The sequence below is a fragment of the Hemitrygon akajei genome, chromosome 28, assembly GCF_048418815.1.
Source record: "Hemitrygon akajei chromosome 28, sHemAka1.3, whole genome shotgun sequence".
Classification (NCBI taxonomy): Eukaryota; Metazoa; Chordata; class Chondrichthyes; order Myliobatiformes; family Dasyatidae; genus Hemitrygon; species Hemitrygon akajei.
In genome coordinates this window covers 16,672,748-16,695,492 of record NC_133151.1, presented here as the reverse complement: position 1 = coordinate 16,695,492, position 22,745 = coordinate 16,672,748, and the positions used below count along the sequence as shown (strand labels likewise).

Sequence of the window (22,745 nt, the reverse complement as noted above, 5' to 3'; positions counted from 1 at the left end):
ATAGAGTGGATGTGGAGAGGATGTTTCCTATAGTGGGGGAGTCTAGGACCAGAGGACACAGTTAGAGTGGATGTTTCCTATAGTGGGGGAGTCTAGGACCAGAGGACACAGATAGAGTGGATGTGGAGAGGATGGTTCCTATAGTGGGGGAGTCTAGGACCAGAGGACACAGATAGAGTGGATGTGGAGAGGATGTTTCCTATAGTGGGGGAGTCTAAGACCAGAGGACACGGATAGAGTGGATGTGGAGAGAATGTTTCCTATAGTGGGGGAGTCTAGGACCAGAGGACACAGATAGAGTGGATGTGGAGAGGATGTTTCCTATAGTGGGGGAGTCTAGGACCAGAGGACACAGATAGAGTGGATGTGGAGAGGATATTTCCTATAGTGGGGGAGAGTCTAGGACCAGAGGGCACAGATAGAGTGGATGTGGAGAGGATGTTTCCTATAGTGGGGGAGTCTAGGACCAGAGGACACAGATAGAGTGGATGTGGAGAGAATGTTTCCTATAGTGGGGGAGTCTAGGACCAGAGGACACAGATAGAGTGGATGTGGAGAGGATGTTTCCTATAGTGGGGGAGTCTAGGACCAGAGGACACAGATAGAGTGGATGTGGAGAGGATGTTTCCTATAGTTGGGGAGTCTAGGACCAGAGGACACAGATAGAGTGGATGTGGAGAGGATGTTTCCTATAGTGGGGGAGTCTAGGACCAGAGGACACAGATAGAGTGGATGTGGAGAGGATGTTTCCTATAGTGGGGGAGTCTAGGACCAGAGGACACAGATAGAGTGGATGTGGAGAGGATGTTTCCTATAGTGGGGGAGTCTAGGACCAGAGGACACAGATAGAGTGGATGTGGAGAGGATATTTCCTATAGTGGGGGAGAGTCTAGGACCAGAGGGCACAGATAGAGTGGATGTGGAGAGGATGTTTCCTATAGTGGGGGAGTCTAGGACCAGAGGACACAGATAGAGTGGATGTGGAGAGGATATTTCCTATAGTGGGGGAGAGTCTAGGACCAGAGGGCACAGATAGGTTAACCAAAATGCTGGAGGAACTCAGCAGGTCAGGCAGCGTATCTGGAGAGGAATAAAGAGTCGACCTTAGTCCTGATGAAGTGCCTCAGCTCTAAACATCAACTATTTATCCCTCTTGATAGATTCTGCCAAGTTCCTCCGGCATTTTTTGTATAACTCTTGTCCACCCATTAACCCTCCCCACCTCCCCCACCCCCCTTACCACTACATACACATCACTCCACTGCTTTCCAGGTTCAAAGTCCATTTTCGATCAATGAATGTGTGAATTATCCGACCTTGAGATTTGTCTGCTTACAGGCAAGGAACCTGAAAAAATAAGACCAGCCCCAGTGCCCAGAGAGAGAAAAGAAAAGTAAACACCAGAAGCCGTCATTCCGAACGAAACGGAATCCTCAGTTTCGAGTCGTGGAGCAGCTCGGAGGAAACCCAAACCCTCGGGACCCAGAACCTGCCGCCCGCAATGTGCTTCGGACCTAGGTTTTGCTGCGGGTGCTTGGAACAATCCACGCCTGCACCCGGGCCAGACGGACGGGCTTTGGAACTCGCCTGTCCCCTGTCACTTCTTCTGCCCCCCCGAATCGTCCACCCCAACCAGCACAGCTCCGAATCCAAGCCCGTCCATTTTACAGCCCATCAGCCGGGCGAATTTGTTTTGCCTTCGCTCACCTCTTCCTTCTTCACAGTGATTGACTGCCACAAATTACTTCAGAAAAACTGCAATTAATAACATGTTTTTTTTCATCAAAGTCCTTTGCTTACGAACCACCAGCGAGCTTTCACACACCTGCGATAGCAACAGGAAGTTTTTGAACGTTTGATCAGTACGTGTACATTCCTGTACATATGGTCAGTCCGTGTACATTTATGTACAATCGGTCCGTGTACATTCCTGCATGTACAATCCGTCTGCGCACATTTCTGTACATACGATCGATCCACGTACGTTTCCGTGTGTAAGATTGGTCCGTGTACGGTCAGGCCGTGTACCTTTCTATACAATCAGTCCATGACATTTCTGTACATACTGTTAGTCTGTGTACATCCCCGTAAGGACGATCAGTCTGTGTACATCTCCATATGTACCGTCGGTCTGCGTACATTTCTGTACGTATGATCAGTCCTTGTACATTCCCATACATACAATCTGTCTATGTATATTCCCTACGTACCATTGGTCCTTGTATATTCCTGTACATACAATTGGTCTGTATACATTTTTGTGTGGTCAGTCTGTGTAAATTTCTGTACGATCAGTCCGTGGAGATTTCCATACGCACCATCGGTCTGTCTACATTTCCATATGCACCATCGGTCCGTGTGGATTTCTTTCTGTACCGTCTGTCTGTGTACTTCACCGCTGGCGTTTGGGGCACCGGTGAAGATCCTCCATCTCTGTCGGTGTTCAGGGCTTCCCTCATCGTGTCAGTAGCTTCCTCTCGGTTTACACCACTGTCAGTCAGGCAAGTCCCGGGCGGGTCTCAGGAATACCGTCACACTCCGACGGAGAAGGATTCTTCATTGCTGTTTCTGTGACAGTTTTGATTGACCAGTCAGGGTCGTTAGCCCTGACCCTGGAGGGCCGGTGGACCATTCTTAGTCTGACCTCTAACCTTTGACCCTGTTTGGCATGGGTGACCCCACCAGGAGCCAAAGCGGAAGCCCCTGACTCCAGCCAACACAGCTCTCCGGGTCATTGAGGCACGCAAGCCTCCGAACCCTCCGACAAGGCCGTGCTCCTCTCGGCGGACAGAATCACTGCCATTAATAATAGGAAAACAACTGTGAACTATTGTGAATATAAAATAGTTAAATTTAAGAAGTAGTGCAGAAATAGAGTGAGTAAGTGTTCATGGGTTCGATGTCCATTCAGGAATCTGATGGCAGAGGGGAAGAAGCTGTTCCTGAATCGCTGAGTGTGTGTCTTCAGGCTCCTGTACCTCCTCCCTGATGGCAGAGGGGAAGAAGCTGTTCCTGAATCGTTGAGTGTGTGCCTTCAGGCTCCTGTACCTCCTCCCTGATGACAGAGGGGAAGAAGCTGTTCCTGAATCGCTGAGTGTGTGTCTTCAGGCTCCTGTACCTCCTCCCTGATGGCAGAGGGGAAGAAGCTGTTCCTGAATCGCTGAGTGTGTGTCTCCAGGCTCCTGTACCTCCTCCCTGATGGCAGAGGGGAAGAAGCTGTTCCTGAATCGTTGAGTGTGTGTCTTCAGGCTCCTGTACCTCCTCCCTGATGGCAGAGGGGAAGAAGCTGTTCCTGAATCGCTGAGTGTGTGCCTTCAGGCTCCTGTACCTCCTCCCTAATGGTAGCAATGAGAAGAGGGCATGTCCTGGGTGAGGGGGGTCTGTAATGATGGATGTTGTCTTTCTGAGGTATCGCTCCTCGAAGATGTCCCGGATACAATAGGCAGTAGATGCAGGAGCAGGCCATTCGGCCCTTCTATCCAGCACTGCCATTCACTGTGATCATGGCTGATCCTACACAATCAGTACCCCGTTCCTGCCCTCTCCCGATATCCCTTGGACTCACCCATCAGCGGGAACATGCTTCCTGCCTCCAGTGTGTCCAATCCCTTAATAATCTTATATGTTTCAATCAGATCCCTTCTCATCCTTCTAAATTCCAGTGTATACAAGCCCAGTCACTCCAATCTTTCAACATATGACAGTCCCGCTATTCCGGGAATTAACCTTGTGAACCTACGCTGCACTCCCTCAATAGCAAGAATGTCCTTCCTCAAATTTGGAGACCAAAACTGCACACAATACTCCAGGTGGGGTCTCACCAGGGCCCTGTACAGCTGCAGAAGGACCTCTTTACTCCTATACTCAATTCCTCTTGTTATAAAGGCCAACATGCCATTAGCTTTCTTCACTGCCTGCTGTACCTGCATGCTTGCTTTCATTGACTGATGTACAAGAACACCTAGATCTCATTGTACTTCCCCTTTTCCTAACTTGACTCCATTTAGATAGTAATCTGCCTTCCTGTTCCTGCCACCAAAGTGGATAACCTCACATTTATCCACATTAAACTGCATCTGCCATACATTTGCCCACTCACCCAACCTGCCCAAGTCACCCTGCATTCTCATAACATCCTCCTGACATTTCACATTCCTCACCAACAGAGCCACCCCACCCCCTCTGCCAGTCAGTCTGTCCTTTCGATATCCTTGAACATTCATTTTCCAGGCCCTGTCCGCTTGAAGCCATGTCTCAGTTATTCCCACAACATCGTACTTGCCAATTTCCAACTGAGCCTCAAGCTCATCTACTTTATTCCTTATACTTCGTGCATTCATATATAATACTTTTAATTTGGTGCTCCCCTCTCCTTTCATATCAATTCCTATTTCACTTGATTCTGTTGTCCTTTTTAACTTTTCTTATTTTCACTTTCCCTTTAACTCCATCATATTTCCAGTTCATCCCCTCCCCCCCCCCCCCCCCCCCCCACTACTTAGATTCACAAGGTTAATTCCTGGGATGTCAGGACTGTCTTACGCAGAGAGGTTAGAGGGACTGGGCTTGTACACGCTGGAATTAAGGAGATTGAGAGGGGATCTGATTGCAACATATAAGATTATTAAGGGATTGGACAAGATAGAGGCAGGAAATATGTTCCAGATGCTGGGAGAGTCCAGTACCAGAGGGCATGGTTTGAGAATAAGGGGTAGGTCATTTAGGACAGAGTTAAGGAAAAACTTCTTCTCCCAGAGAGTTGTGGGGGTGTGGAATGCACTGCCTCAGAAGGCAGTGGAGGCCAATTCTCTGGATGCTTTCAAGAAGGAGCTAGATAGGTATCTTATGGATAGGGGAATCAAGGGATATGGGGACAAGGCAGGAACCGGGTATTGATAGATAGATAGATAGATAGATACTTTATTCATCCCCATGGGGAAATTCAACTTTTTTCCAATGTCCCATACACTTGTTGTAGCAAAACTAATTACATACAATACTTAACTCAGTAAAGAATATGATATGCATCTAAATCACTATCTCAAAAAGCATTAATAATAGCTTTTAAAAAGTTCTTAAGTCCTGGCGGTAGAATTGTAAAGCCTAATGGCATTGGGGAGTATTGACCTCTTCATCCTGTCTGAGGAGCATTGCATCGATAGTAACCTGTCGCTGAAACTGCTTCTCTGTCTCTGGATGGTGCTATGTAGAGGATGTTCAGAGTTATCCATAATTGACCGTAGCCTACTCAGCGCCCTTCGCTCAGCTACCAATGTTAAACTCTCCAGTACTTTGCCCACGACAGAGCCCGCCTTCCTTAGTAGATGATCAGCCATGATCTCAAAATGGCGGTGCAGGCTCGAAGGGCCGAATGGTCTACTTCTGCACCTATTGTCTATTGTCTTAATTTAAACACATCGGTGTTGCAGTGGCAAACCTGTCTGCCAGAATGCTGGCCCCCCGCTTATTAAGGTGCAACCCGTCCCTTTTGTACAATTCATCCCAACCCCAAAACAGATCCCAGTGGTCCAAGAACGTAAATCCTTGCTTCCTGCACCAGTTCCTCAGCCACACATTCAGATCCATTATCTCCCTGTTCCTGCCCTCTCCAGCACGAGGAACTGGAAGCAAACCGGAGATAACCACCCTGGAAGTCCTGCTTTTCAGCCTTCTTCCGAGTTCTCTGAAGTCCCGCTACAGAATGTCCTTCCTCTTCTTCCCGATTCACCTTCACCCTTGAGGATTCCCTGCAATCGGTCCGTGATGTCCTGGATCCTAGCACACCATCCTTAAATCTTTAAAACCCCTTTCCGTACCTCTTACTATGGAGTCCCCTACTACCACTGCTCTTCCTGATGTCTGACTCCTCGGCTCTGCTTCTCCACCAATTTTCGGCTCGCAGACCTGTCCGCCTCTCAGACTGGCAGTATATTCCGTCCTGACAGCTTCCAAGAGGGTGAACCTGTTTACGAGAGGTACATCCCCTGGGGTCTCCTGTACTTCAAGCATCCTTTCCTTCCTCATCGTCGCCCCCTTTCTCTCTTCCGGTATCCTCGGAGTAACGACCTCACTGTAGGTCCTGTCCAGAAAACTCTCGTTTTCGCGGATAAACCTGAGGTCATCCAGTTCTTTCTTCAGTGCTGCAACATGCTCCTTCGGGAGCTGAATCTGGACACACTTTCCACAGCTGTAGCAGCCGGGGGCACCATCAGTGTCCCTGATCTCCCACATCATGCACGTAGCACACTGAATCATCTTAGCGGTCATGTCTTCACCCTCTCCAATTGTGCCTGGCGTAGTCTCCTCCCTCCGCCTCTCGAGCCAAAGACATACTACGGAGGATAGTGCCCATGATGGAGTTGAATTTACAACTCCTCCCTGTAACTCACCTCGATTCTGTGCACCGTCTTTCCAAACCCCTCCCCACCAATACCAGACGGTGATTTAGCCCGTCAGAATGCTCTCCACGGCACATCTGTAGAAATTTGCGAGTGTTTTTTTAAAAAAAAATATTTATTCAATATGAATCACCTCGTTATTTTATCCATTTTTTTTTTGGCTAATCGTGTCTTTTTTTTTAATGCTGGATGCGGAGTCACACAGAAGATTTCCTAGGAGCCGGCTGGGTTTGCAACCCTCCGCAGCTTTTCCCGATACCTGACCCCCTAGCCCACCCCCACCGGAATCAAAAGTCCAGTGTGAAGTTGGAAGGGTTAAACCCCTCCCTCCCCCCCCCCCGTCTCCCCTCCCAAAGATTAAATACCTCCAAATAAACGCAACCGCGCAAAGAAAAGGAGCGCGGCGGGTACACGCGGTTCAAAGCCGGAGCCCGGCCGATCCGGGACGCTCCGATTTGGAATCCTGCTCGGATTTCCCCGGATACAATGTTGCCAGTACTGTAGCATGTCAATATCGCGTGACGTCGCCGCTCGCCATTGGCCGGCGGTGATGTCATTCCAGCAGATCCGGGTATTTCGCTCTCTCTCTCCGTACTTTCTCTCACGGCTTCTTACCCCCCCCCCTCCCCTCCTCTTCATTTTTATTTCGGTTTTTTTTGCGCAATTGCCCCCCTCCAGTTGAGGGCCTGGGCTGAACAAACGCTTGCGTTCACTTCAGGAAGGAGGGGAGGCGAAAGTAAAAGGGGAGGGGAGACGGTTGTTTTTGCTAACCGCCCAATTCCCACCCACTTCCTTAATCTTGTTGCAATTTTTTTCCCCAAGCAATTTAAAATTCCCTTTTTAAATCTCCCTGTGTGAATTGAATTATAAATATATTTCGTGGCCTGTAAGCCTGTTATTTGCGGAGCCGCCGAGTCCCTGGGGAGGGCGAAAAGAGGGGTTTTAATTATTTTTTTTAAGCATTAAAACGAGCGTACAGGGATTTTTTAGGATTGGAAATGGCTGTTCCTAGGAGCGAGGCTACACCAGTGTAATCCGGAGCAGAGGAGGAGAGGGTGAGTAGACGGAGGATTTTAAAAGGAGGTTGCGGGAGAGGGAGTTCTCATAGTTCTGGGCTCCCCGAAGACCAGCTTGGCTCTGTACCTGCTTTCATGGGCATCTCCCTCCCCCTCTCCCAGCTTCGGTAGATTTTTCTAGACGCTGTCCCCTTTCTGGCCCGGCTGCCAGAGACCGTTTAATCGCAGTAATCGCTGGTGGGAGCGATTATTGAGAGACTTCATCCGCCCCCCCAGTCCCATTCCGGTTTCCACCGGCTGGTTTAGCGCCGGTTGGAGGAAATGGACCTTCCTCTCTCTCTCTTGCCCACTCCCCTCCTTTCCCTCTCCTCGAGAATCGACCATGGTATCTGATGTCAAAGGGTAACTCTGGGGGGGGGGGGGGAGAGACAAAAATCCTCCCCGTTGAGTATCTGGCTCAGGGGGAGGAAAGTTGGTGGAGGGGGGGGGGTCTCCTCTCCGGCTGCCCCGCGTTAGTGACGGCTGGACCGGGAAGCCTCTAATCCTTCCCTGTATTTTCACCCCTGTGTGTCTGTTTGAGAGAGAGAGAGACCGAGGGAGTGTGTGTGTGTGTGTGTGTGCACACAGACAAGAATGTGTATGTACCTATGATGTGCCTGTTTTAAAAATTAGCTTTGTCACACGTAAAGTACAGTGAAATGTGCTTCTTTTTGTGCCAAAGACCAGTAAGAGTTGGCGGGATGTGCTGGGGGCAGCCCGCAAGTCTCCCCCTGCGCATCTCCACGGCTGACTAACCCTGACCCGTACGTCTGGGGACCGTGGGAGGAAACCGGAGCACCAGGAGGAAACCCACCCAGTCACGGGGGGGGGGGGGTTTAGAGACCGTGCAGGCTCCTCACGGGCAGCGGTGGGAATGGAACCCGGACCGCTGGCCCTGGGAAGACTTGGGCTAGCCAGTGCGCTACCCCGTCGCCCCTACCCAGAGGCAGACGGGAGTGTCTGTCTGCCGCACTGCTGACTCTGTCCCCGAACTCCTGGAACGAGGTATCATTGGGACCGAAACCGTTGCTGGAGCAGGGAGGAGGCGAGGGGCAGTGACGCTTGTGGGCTGCCCCCGCCCCCACCCTTTCCCCCAGCACAGCCACAGACCGTGTTGGTCGCTGATTCAAACAGCGGCTTCACTGTCCCATCATTCACTCCCCGGGAGATTTCTTGTTTGGTGGGTGTCTGTGAAGAGTGAGAATTTGGGGGTGTATACCGTATACACTCTCTGGTATTAAACGGGACCCGGATCCTGACCGTTCCGATGCGCCAATATCACGAATCTCGTTAGCCTTTCGAACCCCTCAGGAAGTGAGGCTGGAGGTTCAGGGTGGTCGGGGTGGCGGTGCAGGTGGAATTCTGTGAAATGTTTGGAGGGAAGAGGGGGGCACGGAGAGAATGCTTGGACGCGAGGATGGGAGTCTCTGAGTGGGAAATTTGGAAGAGTCAGAATTCGGTTTCATATCGCCGGCGTGTGTCATGAAGGTTGTTAACTTTGCACAGCAGTACGTAATAATAGAGAAAAAAAATTATTTATAGTAAGTATCTATATTAAATCATTAAATTAAGTAGAGGAAAAAGGTAGTGTTCGTGGGTTCAATGTCCGTTCAGAAATCGGATGGCAGAGGGGAAGAAGCTGTTCCCGAATCATTGAGCGTGTGTCTTCAGGCTCCTGTACCTCCTCCCTGATGGTAACAGTGAGAAGAGGGCATGTCCTGGGTGATGGGGGGTCCTCGATGATGGATGCTGCCTTTCTGAGGCATCGCTCCTTGAAGATGTTCTGGATACTCTGGTGCCCATGATGGAGCTGACTGAGTTTACAACTCTCTGCAGTTTATTTTAACCCTGTACAGTAGCTCCCCCCCCCCCCCCCCAGACCAGACGGTGATGCAGCCAGTCAGAATGCTCCCCATGGTACATCTGGAGAAGTTTCTGAGTGTTTTTGGGTGACAAACCAAATCTCCTCAAACTCCTAATGAAGTATAGCTACTGCCTTGACTTCTTTATAACTACATCGATGTGTTGGGACCAGGTTAGATCCTCCGAGATCTTGACACCCAGGAACTTGAAGCCGCTCACTCTCCCCGCTTCTGATCCCTCTGTGAGGACTGGTGTGTGGCTCCCTCGTCTCACCCTTCCTGAAGTCCACAATCAGCTCTTCGGTCTCACTGATGCTGAGTGCCCGGATGTTGTTGGTATGGCACCGCTCAACCAGCTGGGAGATCTCACTCCCGTACGCCCCTTGGTCCTGAGAATCTGCTGGCAGTGCTGTATTGGTATGGCACCGCTCAACCAGCTGGGAGATCTCACTCCCGTACGCCCTCTGGTCCTGAGAATCTGCTGGCAGTGCTGTGTCGTCTGCGGGTTTAAGGATGGCGTTTGGGCTGTCCCGAGCCCGAGTGGACGCATCCTGGGATGAAAGGAATAAGCCTTTGGACAAAATCCAGGTGGAGGTATGGACAATCGCAATCCCGGGTTGGCCGCTGGAGCTGGAAACCACACATCCCATTAAAACCCAGAGCTGCGAAAGACTAGCAGAGGTCCGAAGACCTCATCCTGGGAGAAGGAGGATCTGCGAAGATGGGCTGCCCCTGTGGGCAACTTGAAAGAGGACAGCATACAACCTGGAATTCTTGGTCTTCACAGACTTCCACGAAACGAAGAGGGAAAAAAAAAACAAGGAAAGAATGACAGGGGAACGTTAGAAACCCCCTCCCCCACGTACAAGCAACAGCAGAGCATCAGCCCTCTGCCCTCCACTTCCCCAGCTTGTTCGAGCAGAAAGCATCAACCCCACCACCCACCCAGCAGTAGCAAAGCCCCCAGACACCAGAGTCCATCCAAGACACTTTGACAACTCTCACTGTAAGATCATCAGACAGAGGAGCAGACTCAGGCCATTCGGCCCATCAAGTCTGCTCCACCATTTCATCACGGCTGATCCATTTTCCCACCCAGCCCCCAATCTCCTGCCTTCTTGATGCCCCGACCAGTCAAGAATCTATCACCCTCTGCTTTAAGTATACCTAATGACCTGTCCTCTACAACTGCATGTAGCAACGAATTCCACAGATTCACCGTCCTCTGGCTTAAGGAATTCCTCCTTAACTCCGTTGTAAAACGACGCTCCTCTATTCTGAGGCTATGTCCTCTGATCCTAGACTCCCCACTATAGGAAACATCCTCTCCACATCCACTCTATCTGTGTCCACAGGTCCTAGACTCCCCCACTATAGGAAACATCCTCTCCACATCCACTCTATCTGTGTCCTCTGGTCCTAGACTCCCCCACTATAGGAAACATCCACTCTATCTGTGTCCTCTGGTCCTAGACTCCCCCACTATAGGAAACATCCTCTCCACATCCACTCTATCTGTGTCCTCTGGTCCTAGACTCCCCCACTATAGGAAATATCCTCTCCACATCCACTCTATCTGTGTCCTCTGGTCCTAGACTCCCCCACTATAGGAAACATCCTCTCCACATCCACTCTATCTGTGTCCTCTGGTCCTAGACTCCCCCACTATAGGAAATATCCTCTCCACATCCACTCTATCTGTGTCCTCTGGTCCTAGACTCCCCCACTATAGGAAACATCCACTCTATCTGTGTCCTCTGGTCCTAGACTCCCCCACTATAGGAAATATCCTCTCCACATCCACTCTATCTGTGTCCTCTGGTCCTAGACTCCCCCACTATAGGAAACATCCACTCTATCTGTGTCCTCTGGTCCTAGACTCCCCCACTATAGGAAACATCCTCTCCACATCCACTCTATCTGTGTCCTCTGGTTCAAGACTCCCCCACTATAGAAAACATCCTCTCCACATCCACTCTATCTGTGCCCTCTGGTCCTAGACTCCCCCACTATAGGAAACATCCTCTCCACGTCCACTCTATCTGTGTCCTCTGGTCCTAGACTCCCCCACTATAGGAATCATCCTCTCCACATCCACTCTATCTGTGTCCTCTGGTTCTAGACTCCCCCACTATAGGAAACATCCTCTCCACATCCACTCTATCTGTGCCCTCTGGTCCTAGACTCCCCCACTATAGGAAACATCCACTCTATCTGTGTCCTCTGGTCCTAGACTCCCCCACTATAGGAAACACCCTCTCCACATCCACTCTATCTGTGTCCTCTGGTCCTAGACTCCCCCACTATAGGAAAGACCCTCTCCACATCCACTCTATCTGTGTCCTCTGGTCCTAGACTCCCCCACTATAGGAAACATCCTCTCCACATCCACTCTATCTGTGTCCTCTGGTCCTAGACTCCCCCACTATAGGAAACATCCACTCTATCTGTGTCCTCTGGTCCTAGACTCCCCCACTATAGGAAACATCCACTCTATCTGTGTCCTCTGGTCCTAGACTCCCCCACTATATGAAACATCCTCTCCACATCCACTCTTATCGAGGCCTTTCACCATTCGATCGGTTTCAATGAGGTCACCCCTCATTCTTCAGAATTCCAGTGAGTACAGGTGCAGAGCCACTAACAAGAATGGGTGGGGGGGGGGGGGTGCCAGCAGCTCGCTGTTCCGATGTTACAGTCTGCAATGTTGTTTATTTTGTTTGCCCCTCTGTGACCATCGAACGATCACCCGAGGGCAGTGGCCTCCTGTCACGTCTCTGTACCACTACCTCATGTCCCCGTTTGTGGGTGTGTGTCTTCAGGCTCCTGTACCTCCTCCCTGATGGCAGAGGGGAAGAAGCTGTTCCTGAATCGTTGAGTGTGTGTCTTCAGGCTCCTGTACCTCCTCCCTGATGGCAGAGGGGAAGAAGCTGTTCCTGAATCGTTGAGTGTGTGTCTTCAGGCTCCTGTACCTCCTCCCTGATGGCAGAGGGGAAGAAACTGTTCCTGAATCGTTGAGTGTGTGTCTTCAGGTTCCTGTACCTCCTCCCTGATGGCAGAGGGGAAGAAGCTGTTCCTGAATCGCTGAGTGTGTGTCTTCAGGCTCCTGTACCTCCTCCCTGACGGCAGAGGGGAAGAAGCTGTTCCTGAATCGCTGAGTGTGTGTCTTCAGGCTCCTGTACCCCCTCCCTGATGGCAGAGGGGAAGAAGCTGTTCCTGAATCACTGAGTGTGTGTCTTCAGGCTCCTGTACCTCCTCCCTGATGGCAGAGGGGAAGAAGCTGTTACTGAATCGCTGAGTGTGTGTCTTCAGGCTCCTGTACCTCCTCCCTGATGGCAGAGGGGAAGAAGCTGTTCCTGAATCGTTGAGTGTGTGTCTTCAGGCTCCTGTACCTCCTCCCTGATGGCAGAGGGGAAGAAGCTGTTCCTGAATCGCTGAGTGTGTGTCTTCAGGCTCCTGTACCCCCTCCCTGATGGCAGAGGGGAAGAAGCTGTTCCTGAATCACTGAGTGTGTGTCTTCAGGCTCCTGTACCTCCTCCCTGATGGCAGAGGGGAAGAAGCTGTTCCTGATTCACTGAGTGTGTGTCTTCAGGCTCCTGTACCTCCTCCCTGATGGCAGAGGGGAAGAAGCTGTTCCTGAATCGTTGAGTGTGTGTCTTCAGGCTCCTGTACCTCCTCCCTGATGGCAGAGGGGAAGAAGCTGTTCCTGAATCGCTGAGTGTGTGTCTTCAGGCTCCTGTACCCCCTCCCTGATGGCAGAGGGGAAGAAGCTGTTCCTGAATCACTGAGTGTGTGTCTTCAGGCTCCTGTACCTCCTCCCTGATGGCAGAGGGGAAGAAGCTGTTCCTGAATCGCTGAGTGTGTGTCTTCAGGCTCCTGTCCCTCCACCCTGATGGCAGAGGGGAAGAAGCTGTTCCTGAATCGCTGAGTGTGTGTCTTCAGGCTCCTGTACCCCCTCCCTGATGGCAGAGGGGAAGAAGCTGTTCCTGAATCACTGAGTGTGTGTCTTCAGGCTCCTGTACCTCCTCCCTGATGGCAGAGGGGAAGAAGCTGTTCCTGAATCACTGAGTGTGTGTCTTCAGGCTCCTGTACCTCCTCCCTGATGGCAGAGGGGAAGAAGCTGTTCCTGAATCGTTGAGTGTGTGTCTTCAGGCTCCTGTACCTCCTCCCTGATGGCAGAGGGGAAGAAGCTGTTCCTGAATCGCTGAGTGTGTGTCTTCAGGCTCCTGTCCCTCCACCCTGATGGCAGAGGGGAAGAAGCTGTTCCTAAATCGCTGAGTGTGTGTCTTCAGGCTCCTGTACCCCCTCCCTGATGGTAGCAATGAGAAGAGGGCATGTCCTGGGTAGTGGATGCTGTCTTATTGAGGCCCCAACTTTTAAAGATGCCTGGATGGAGGGTTGGGACCGTGAAGGAGCCTGCGACCCACTGCGGCTTGTTTCTGATCCTGTGCGTTGGAGGCACGGACAGTCACGGACCAAGAGCTGGGAAAGGGGACTTGAGCAGGTGCGGTACTTGATGGCCTGTATCGGTGGAATGGGCCGAGTGGCCTGTTGCTGGGCAGATATCCGGAGCGCATGGCAAAGGTCAAAAACCAGGAAAACCGGAAGTCGGCCATCTGTGCCGATTGGGAATAACACGTCCACCTTGCTGACCCTCAACACTGGCACACCTCAGGGGTGTGTGCTTAGCCCACTGGGAACACACACCAGTCCTCACAGAGGGATCAGAAGTGGAGAGAGTGAGCAGCTTCAAGTTCCTGGGTGTCACGATCTTTCAGGAACTAACCTGACCCAGCATATCGATGTCAAAGGCAAGACATATTTGGCTATATTTCATCAGGAGTTTGAGGCAATTTGGTTTGTCACCAAAGACTCGCAAATTTCTACAGATGTACCATGGAGATCATTCTGACTGGCTGCATCACCGTCTGGTATGGGGGGGTGGGGGGGTGGGACACTGCACAGGATCGAAATAAGCTTCAGAAAGTTGTAAACTCAGTCAGCTCCATCATGGGCACCAGCCTCCATAGTATCCAGGACATCTTCAAGGAGCATCCATCATTAAGGACCCCCATCACCAGGACGTGCCCTCTTCTCACTGTTACCGTCAGGGAGGACAATAGACAGTAGGTGCAGGGGTAGACCATTCAGCCCTTCTAGCCAGCACCGCCATTCACTGTGATCATGACTGATCATACACAATCAGTACCCCGTTCCTGCCCTCTCCCCATATCCCTTGACCCCGCTATCTATAAGAGCTCTATCTAACTCTCTCTTGAATGCATCCAGAGACTTGGCCTCCACTGCCTTCTGGGGCAGAGCATTCCACATATCCACCACTCTCTGGGTGAAAAAGTTTTTCCGCATCTCTGTTCTGAATGGCCTACCCCTTATTCTTAAACTGTGGCCTCTAGTTCTGGACTCACCCATCAGCGGGAACATGCTTCCTGCCTCCAGCGTGTCCAATCCCTTAATGATCTTATATGTTTCAATCAGATCCCCTCTCATCCTTCTAAATTCCAGTGTATACAAGCCCAGTCGCTCCAATCTTTCAACATATGACAGTCCTGCCATTCCGGGAATCAACCTCGTGAACCTACGCTGCACTCCCTCAATAGCAAGAATGTCCTTCCTCAAATTTGGAGACCAAAACTGCACACAATACTCCAGGTGGGGTCTGACCAGGGCCCTGTACAGCTGCAGAAGGACCTCTTTACTCCTATACTCAATTCCTCTTGTTATAAAAGCCAGCATGCCATTAGCTTTCTTCACTGCCTGCTGTACCTGCATGCTTGCTTTCATTGTCTGATGTACAAGAACACCTAGATCTCGTTGTACTTCCCCTTTTCCTAACTTGACTCCATTTACATAGTAATTTACCTTCCTGTTCCTGCCACCAAAGTGGATAACCTCACATTTATCCACATTAAACTGCATCTGCCATACATTTGCCCACTCACCCAACCTGTCCAAGTCACCCTGCATTCTCATAACATCCTCCTGACATTTCACACTGCCACCCAGCTTCGTGTCCTCCTGAGGGAGGAGGTACAGGAGCCTGAAGGCACACACTCAACAATTCAGGAACAGCTTCTTCCCCTCTGCCATCAGGGAGGAGGTACAGGAGCCTGAAGATACACACTCAGCGATTCAGGAACAGCTTCTTCCCCTCTGCCATCAGGGAGGAGGTACAGGAGCCTGAAGACACACACTCAGTGATTCAGGAACAGCTTCTTCCCCTCTGCCATCAGGAAGGAGGTACAGGAGCCTGAAGCCACACACTCAGTGATTCAGGAACAGCTTCTTCCCCTCTGCCATCAGGGAGGAGGTACAGGAGCCTGAAGACACACACTCAACGATTCAGGAACAGTTTCTTCCCCTCTGCCATCAGGGAGGAGGTACAGGAGCCTGGAGACACACACTCAGCGATTCAGGAACAGCTTCTTCCCCTCCGCCATCAGGGAGGAGGTACAGGAGCCTGAAGACACACACTCAACGATTCAGGAACAGCTTCTTCCCCTCTGCCATCAAACTTCTGAACGGACATTGAACCCGTGAACACCACCTCACTACTTTTTTTTATTTCTATTTTTGCATTACTTAATTTAACTATTTTGAAAATGTGTGTGTGTGTGTGTAATTCAGTTTTTTTCTGCACTGTTATGTATTGCAATCTGCTGCTGTTGCAAAGTTGACAGATTTCATGACACACCTGTGATATGAAGCCTGGTTCTGTCTCCAAAAAAAAACCTGCAGATGCCGTTAGTCCGAAATAAAACCAGACAACACAGAGTGGAAGTCGGAACTAAAACTGGGTGAGGCAGCATCTGTGCAGAGGGAAACTGGGTCAGTGTTTTAGGTCACAGACCCTTGAGATTGCTCCTGATCACCTGTGGTTGAATTATTGGATTTTGTAACGGTCTTGCATAAGATACCACGCCATAAATTTTTTTACCGAACACAGTAGTGATTGGTCATTATCGTCATGTGCCTTGTCGTGTGACATCATCATTACATGCAGTGCCATATGACATCATCATTATGTGGCGTGGGCGATCACGGTCTTTCCATGACCATGATTGTTGCTGGCGATATTTTTCTACAGAAGTGGTTAGTCATTGTCGTCTTCCGGGCAGTGTCTTTACAAGTGACCGGGTTGAGGATGAGGTAGTTGGTTTACAAACAGAGGTAATGTGTAGTGAGACTAGTAGCAAGGAGAGGCTGCTGATGTTGCAGTCAACAGGATAAGTTGCAGCATAAACGGTGGACAAAATCGAAAAGGGTGAATGTAGGGCCGAAGGTGTTAATATTTGAATGTGTGCAGTATACAGAGTCCAGGAGATGAACTTTCAGCACAGTTACAGATTGGCAGATATGGTGTGGGCATCACTGAATCAATGATTATAGCTGGCAGCTTAATGTCGAAAGATACACATTGTATTGAAATGACAGGCAGGTGGGCAGTTGGGCATCTCTACTGTTAGTCCCGGGTGGGGACTCAGGAATACCGTCACACTCCGACATAGAAGGATTCTTCATTGCTGTTTCCGTAACAGTTTTGTTTGACCGGTCAGGGTCGTTAGCCCTGAACCTGGAGGACCGGTGGACCACTCTGAGTCTGACCTCTGCCCTTTGACCCTGTTTAGCATGGGTGACCCTTCCAAGAGCCAAAGCCCCGACTCCAGCCAACGTAGCTACCCGGGTCACTGAGGCACACAAACCCTACGACAAGGTTGTGGTCCTCTCGGAGGGTATTTCATTATACCCCTTAATTAATAAATCAAAAGTGCGTGACTTTTCAACCTTCATTCTCAGTATTCAAAGTATGCATATTACAAAAACGTTCGGAAGTTCTGGTGGTTCGCCCGGTTGTGTTTGTTTAAAAATAAGTAATTCCTGCTCAGGGCAATGGTCGGTCCGCAGAGGGGTAAAAAAAAAACGAGGGAATGTGACTCCTCGTGTGTACTAAAGGGACGTCCCTCTATTCCTGGGCTCCACAGACTCTCGGTTGAAGGCTCCTTGGCATAAGGAAGGTGGGAACTGCTGCTCCGCACACTGCGTCTGCTGGTCCAAGACTTACGCACTCCAGCAAGCATCTCCTCTACATCTGCTCTGTCCGGACCTTTCGATGTCCGTTAGGTTTCAGTGAGATTCGTCTCTCTCCCGCCCCCCCCCCCCCCACCCAGTCCAAAGCCGTCAGACGCTCCTCACAGGTTAACCCTTTCATTCCCAGGATCATTACCGTGGGCTTCCTCTGGGCCCTCTCCCAGGCCAGCACCTCCTTTCCTAGAACGGTTCGCAGTGCTCCCAAGTGGGGTCTGACCAACGCCTTACAAATCCTTGGCGTCCCACCCTTGCTTTTTATTCTAGTCCTCTTGAAGTGAATGCCAGCTTGCCCTCCTCACCACCGACTCAACCGTCAGGGAATCCTGCTCAAGCGCTCCCAAATCCCTTGTACCTGTGATTCCCGTTTAGAAAATGGTCCCTGCTTTTATTCCTTCTGCCGAAGTGCACGACCGACCGTGCACTCTTTTCCATTTGCTACTTCTTCGCTCGTGCCCCCAATTTCTCAAGGTCTTTGCCCTCGGCGCCACCTGCCCCTCCACCTACCTTTGTATCGTCTGCAAGCTTGGCCAAAAAGCCATCAACTCCGTCATCCAAATCATCGACGTATAACGTGAAAAGAAGCGGCCCCAACTCCGACTGCTGCAGAACACCGCTGGTGTTACGTGGGAGGCTTAGAGGGGAACTCAGGGTGTTACAAATGTCCCAGGGAGAGTTCTGGTACTTCCAGGGGGCCCCGGGGAGCGTGTTGATGCTTACAGGGGCCCCGGGGAGCGTGTTGATGCTTACAGGGGCCCCGGGGAGCATGTCGGTGCTTACAGGGGTCCCAGGGAGAGTTCCGCTTCTTCCAGGGGGCCCCGGGGAGCGTGTTGATGCTTACAGGGGCCCCGGGGAGCATGTCGGTGTTTACAGGGGCCCCGGGAAGTGTGTCGGTGTTTACAGGGGGTCCCGGGAAGTGTGTCGGTGTTTACGGGGGGCCCCGGGAAGTGTGTTGGTGTTTACAGGGGGTCCCGGGAAGTGTGTCGGTGTTTACGGGGGTCCCAGGGAGAGTTCCGCTACTTCCAGGGGGCCCCAGGGAGCGTGTTGATGCTTACAGGGGCCCCAGGGAGCATGTCGGTGTTTACAGGGGGTCCCGGGAAGTGTGTCGGTATTTACAGGGGGTCCCGGGGAGCGTGTCGGTATTTACAGGGGGTCCCGGGGAGCGTGTCGGTATTTACAGGGGGACCCGGGGAGCGTGTCAGTATTTACAGGGGGACCCGGGGAGCATGTCTGTATTTACAGGGGGTCCCGGGGAGCGTGTCTGTATTTACAGGGGGACCCGGGGAGCGTGTCGGTGTTTACAGGGGGACCCGGGAAGTGTGTCGGTATTTACAGGGGTCTCGGGGAGTGTTTCTGTATTTACAGGGGGCCCCGGGGAGCGTGTTGGTATTTACAGGGGGTCCCGGGGAGCGTGTCTGTATTTACAGGGGGTCCCGGGGAGCGTGTCTGTATTTACAGGGGGTCCCGGGGAGCGTGTCTGTATTTACAGGGGGACCCGGGGAGCGTGTCTGTATTTACAGGGGGACCCGGGAAGTGTGTCGGTATTTACAGGGGGCCCCAGGGAGCGTGTTGATGCTTACAGGGGCCCCAGGGAGCATGTCGGTGTTTACAGGGGGTCCCGGGAAGTGTGTCGGTATTTACAGGGGGTCCCGGGGAGCGTGTCGGTATTTACAGGGGGTCCCGGGGAGCGTGTCGGTATTTACAGGGGGACCCGGGGAGCGTGTCTGTATTTACAGGGGGACCCGGGGAGCGTGTCGGTGTTTACAGGGGTCCCGGGGAGCGTGTCGGTGTTTACAGGGGGTCCCGGGGAGCGTGTCGGTGCTTACAGGGGGCCCCGGGGAGCGTGTCTGTATTTACAGGGGGACCCGGGGTGGGTGTCAGTATTTACAGGGGGCCCCGGGGAGCGTGTCTGTATTTACAGGGGGACCCGGGGAGCGTGTCGGTATTTACAGGGGGTCCCGGGGAGTGTGTCTGTATTTACAGGGGGTCCCGGGGAGTGTGTCTGTATTTACAGGGGGACCCGGGGAGCGTGTCGGTATTTACAGGGGGTCCCGGGGAGCGTGTCTGTATTTACAGGGGGTCCCGGGGAGTGTATCGGTATTCACAGGGGGTCCCGGGGAGCGTGTCTGTATTTACAGGGGGTCCCGGGGAGCGTGTCGGTGCTTACAGGGGTCCCGGGGAGCGTGTCTGTATTTACAGGGGGACCCGGGGAGCGTGTCTGTATTTACAGGGGGACCCGGGGAGCGTGTCTGTATTTACAGGGGGTCCCGGGGAGTGTGTCTGTATTTACAGGGGGACCCGGGGAGCGTGTCTGTATTTACAGGGGGACCCGGGGAGCGTGTCTGTATTTACAGGGGGACCCGGGGAGCGTGTCTGTATTTACAGGGGGACCCGGGGAGTGTGTCGGTATTTACAGGGGGACCCGGGGAGCGTGTCTGTATTTACAGGGGGTCCCGGGGAGTGTGTCTGTATTTACAGGGGGACCCGGGGAGCGTGTCGGTGTTTACAGGGGGACCCGGGGAGCGTGTCTGTATTTACAGGGGGACCCGGGGAGCGTGTCTGTATTTACAGGGGGACCCGGGGAGCGTGTCGGTGCTTACAGGGGGACCCGGGGAGTGTGTCGGTATTTACAGGGGGACCCGGGGAGCGTGTCTGTATTTACAGGGGGTCCCGGGGAGTGTGTCTGTATTTACAGGGGGACCCGGGGAGCGTGTCGGTGTTTACAGGGGGACCCGGGGAGCGTGTCTGTATTTACAGGGGGACCCGGGGAGCGTGTCTGTATTTACAGGGGGTCCCGGGGAGCGTGTCTGTATTTACAGGGGGTCCCGGGGAGTGTGTCTGTATTTACAGGGGGTCCCGGGGAGCGTGTCTGTATTTACAGGGGGTCCCGGGGAGTGTGTCTGTATTTACAGGGGGACCCGGGGAGCGTGTCTGTATTTACAGGGGGACCCGGGGAGTGTGTCTGTATTTACAGGGGGACCCGGGGAGCGTGTCTGTATTTACAGGGGGACCCGGGGAGTGTGTCGGTGTTTACAGGGGGTCCCGGGGAGTGTGTCGGTGTTTACAGGGGGACCCGGGGAGCGTGTCTGTATTTACAGGGGGACCCGGGGAGCGTGTCGGTGTTTACAGGGGGTCCCGGGGAGCGTGTCACTATTTACAGGGGGTCCCGGGGAGTGTGTCTGTATTTACAGGGGGACCCGGGGAGCGTGTCTGTATTTACAGGGGGACCCGGGGAGCGTGTCTGTATTTACAGGGGGACCCGGGGAGCGTGTCTGTATTTACAGGGGGTCCCGGGGAGCGTGTCGGTGCTTACAGGGGGTCCCGGGGAGCGTGTCTGTATTTACAGGGCGTCCCGGGGAGTGTGTCGGTATTTACAGGGGGTCCCGGGGAGCATGTCTGTATTTACAGGGGGTCCTGGGGAGCGTGTCTGTATTTACAGGGGGACCCGGGGAGCGTGTCTGTATTTACAGGGGGACCCGGGGAGCGTGTCGGTGTTTACAGGGGCCCCGGGAAGTGTGTCGGTGGAAGTTTACAGGGGGTACTGGCATTGCTGAATGTCCCTTCTCTCCTGTGACACATTGCAGGTGGGACCGAGATGGGGGCCTTCCTGGACCGCCCGAAGACGGATAAGCTGAACGAGCATGGGGAGGGGAACGGGCTGCGCTATGGGCTGTGCAGTATGCAGGGCTGGCGTGTGGACATGGAGGATGCCCACTCGGCCATGCCCGAGCTGGGGGACCGACTGAAGAACTGGTCCTTCTTTGCTATCTACGACGGGCACGCGGGCTCGGGCGTGGCCCGCTACTGTGCCCAGCACCTCCTGCACCACATCACCGGCAGCCGAGAGTTCACAGGTGGGAGATGGTGACCTCCTCCCCCCCTTGGCCCTGCTCTCCTTCCCGTCCGCTCCCCTCATCCCTCTCCCTCCCGTCCGCTCCCCTCATCCCTCTCCCTCCCGTCCGCTCCCCTCATCCCTCTCCCTCCCGTCCGCTCCCCTCGTCCCTCTCCCCTCCCGTCCGCTCCCCTCGTCCCGCTCCCCTCCCGTCCGCTCCCCTCGTCCCTCTCCCCTCCCGTCCGCTCCCCTCGTCCCTCTCCCCTCCCGTCCGCTCCCCTCGTCCCTCTCTCCTCCCTCTCCCGTCCGCTCCCCTCGTCCCTCTCCCCTCCCGTCCGCTCCCCTCATCCCTCTCCCTCCCGTCCGCTCCCCTCGTCCCTCTCCCCTCCCGTCCGCTCCCCTCGTCCCGCTCCCCTCGTCCCTCTCCCCTCCCGTCCGCTCCCCTCGTCCCTCTCTCCTCCCCCTCCCGTCCACTCCCCTCGTCCCTCTCTCCTCCCTCTCCCGTCCGCTCCCCTCGTCCCTCTCCCCTCCCATCCGCTCCCCTCGTCCCTCTTCCCTCCCCCTCCCGTCCGCTCCCCTCCCGTCCGCTCCCCTCCCGTCCGCTCCCCTCGTCCCTCTCCCCTCCCCCTCCCGTCCACTCCCCTCGTCCCTCTCCCCTCCCCCTCCCGTCCGCTCCCCTCGTCCCTCTCCCCTCCCATCCGCTCCCCTCGTCCCTCTTCCCTCCCCCCTCCCGTCCGCTCCCCTCGTCCCGCTCCCCTCCCATCCGCTCCCCTCGTCCCTCTCTCCTCCCCCTCCCGTCCGCTCCCCTCATCCCTCTCCCCTCCCCCTCCCATCCACTCCCCCGTCCCTCCCCCCTCCCGTCCGCTCCCCTCGTCCCTCTCCCTCCCGTCCGCTCCCCTCGTCCCTCTCTCCTCCCCCTCCCGTCCGCTCCCCTCATCCCTCTCCCCTCCCCCTCCCATCCACTCCCCCGTCCCTCCCCCCTCCCATCCGCTCCCCCGTCCCTCCCCCTCCCATCCGCTCCCCTCGTCCCTCCCCCCTCCCATCCGCTCCCCTCCCGTCCGCTCCCCTCGTCCCTCTCTCCTTACCCCTCCCGTCCGCTCCCCTCGTCCCTCTCCCCTCCCCCTCCCATCCACTCCCCCGTCCCTCCCCCCTCCCGTCCGCTCCCCTCGTCCCTCCCCCCTCCCGTCCGCTCCCCTCGTCCCTCTCCCTCCCGTCCTCTCCCCTCGTCCCTCTCCCTCCCGTCCGCTCCCCTCGTCCCTCCCCCCTCCCGTCGGCTCCCCTCGTCCCTCCCCCCTCTCCCCTCCCGTCCACTCCCCTCATCCCTCCCTCCTCCCCCTCCCGTCCGCTCCCCTCGTCCCTCCCCCCTCTCCCCTCCCGTCCGCTCCCCTCGTCCCTCCCCCCTCTCCCCTCCCGTCTGCTCCCCTCGTCCCTCCCCCCTCCCGTCTGCTCCCCTCGTCCCTCTCTCCTCCCCCTCCCGTCTGCTCCCCTCGTCCCT

General features: G+C 53.9%; 1 protein-coding gene across 1 annotated transcript in view; it reads left to right on the top strand.

Moving 5' to 3' along the window:
• Positions 1–6,982: 6,982 nt before the first annotated feature.
• The window catches only part of LOC140717719 (protein phosphatase 1B-like), a 218,580-nt gene continuing 202,817 nt past the window's right edge, over positions 6,983–22,745 (top strand). The window contains exons 1-2 of the mRNA XM_073031397.1: positions 6,983–7,453; positions 21,003–21,272. Coding sequence (XP_072887498.1) covers positions 21,014–21,272 — 259 coding nt within the window. The 5' untranslated portion in view covers positions 6,983–7,453; positions 21,003–21,013. The remainder of the gene's footprint in view (positions 7,454–21,002; positions 21,273–22,745) is intronic.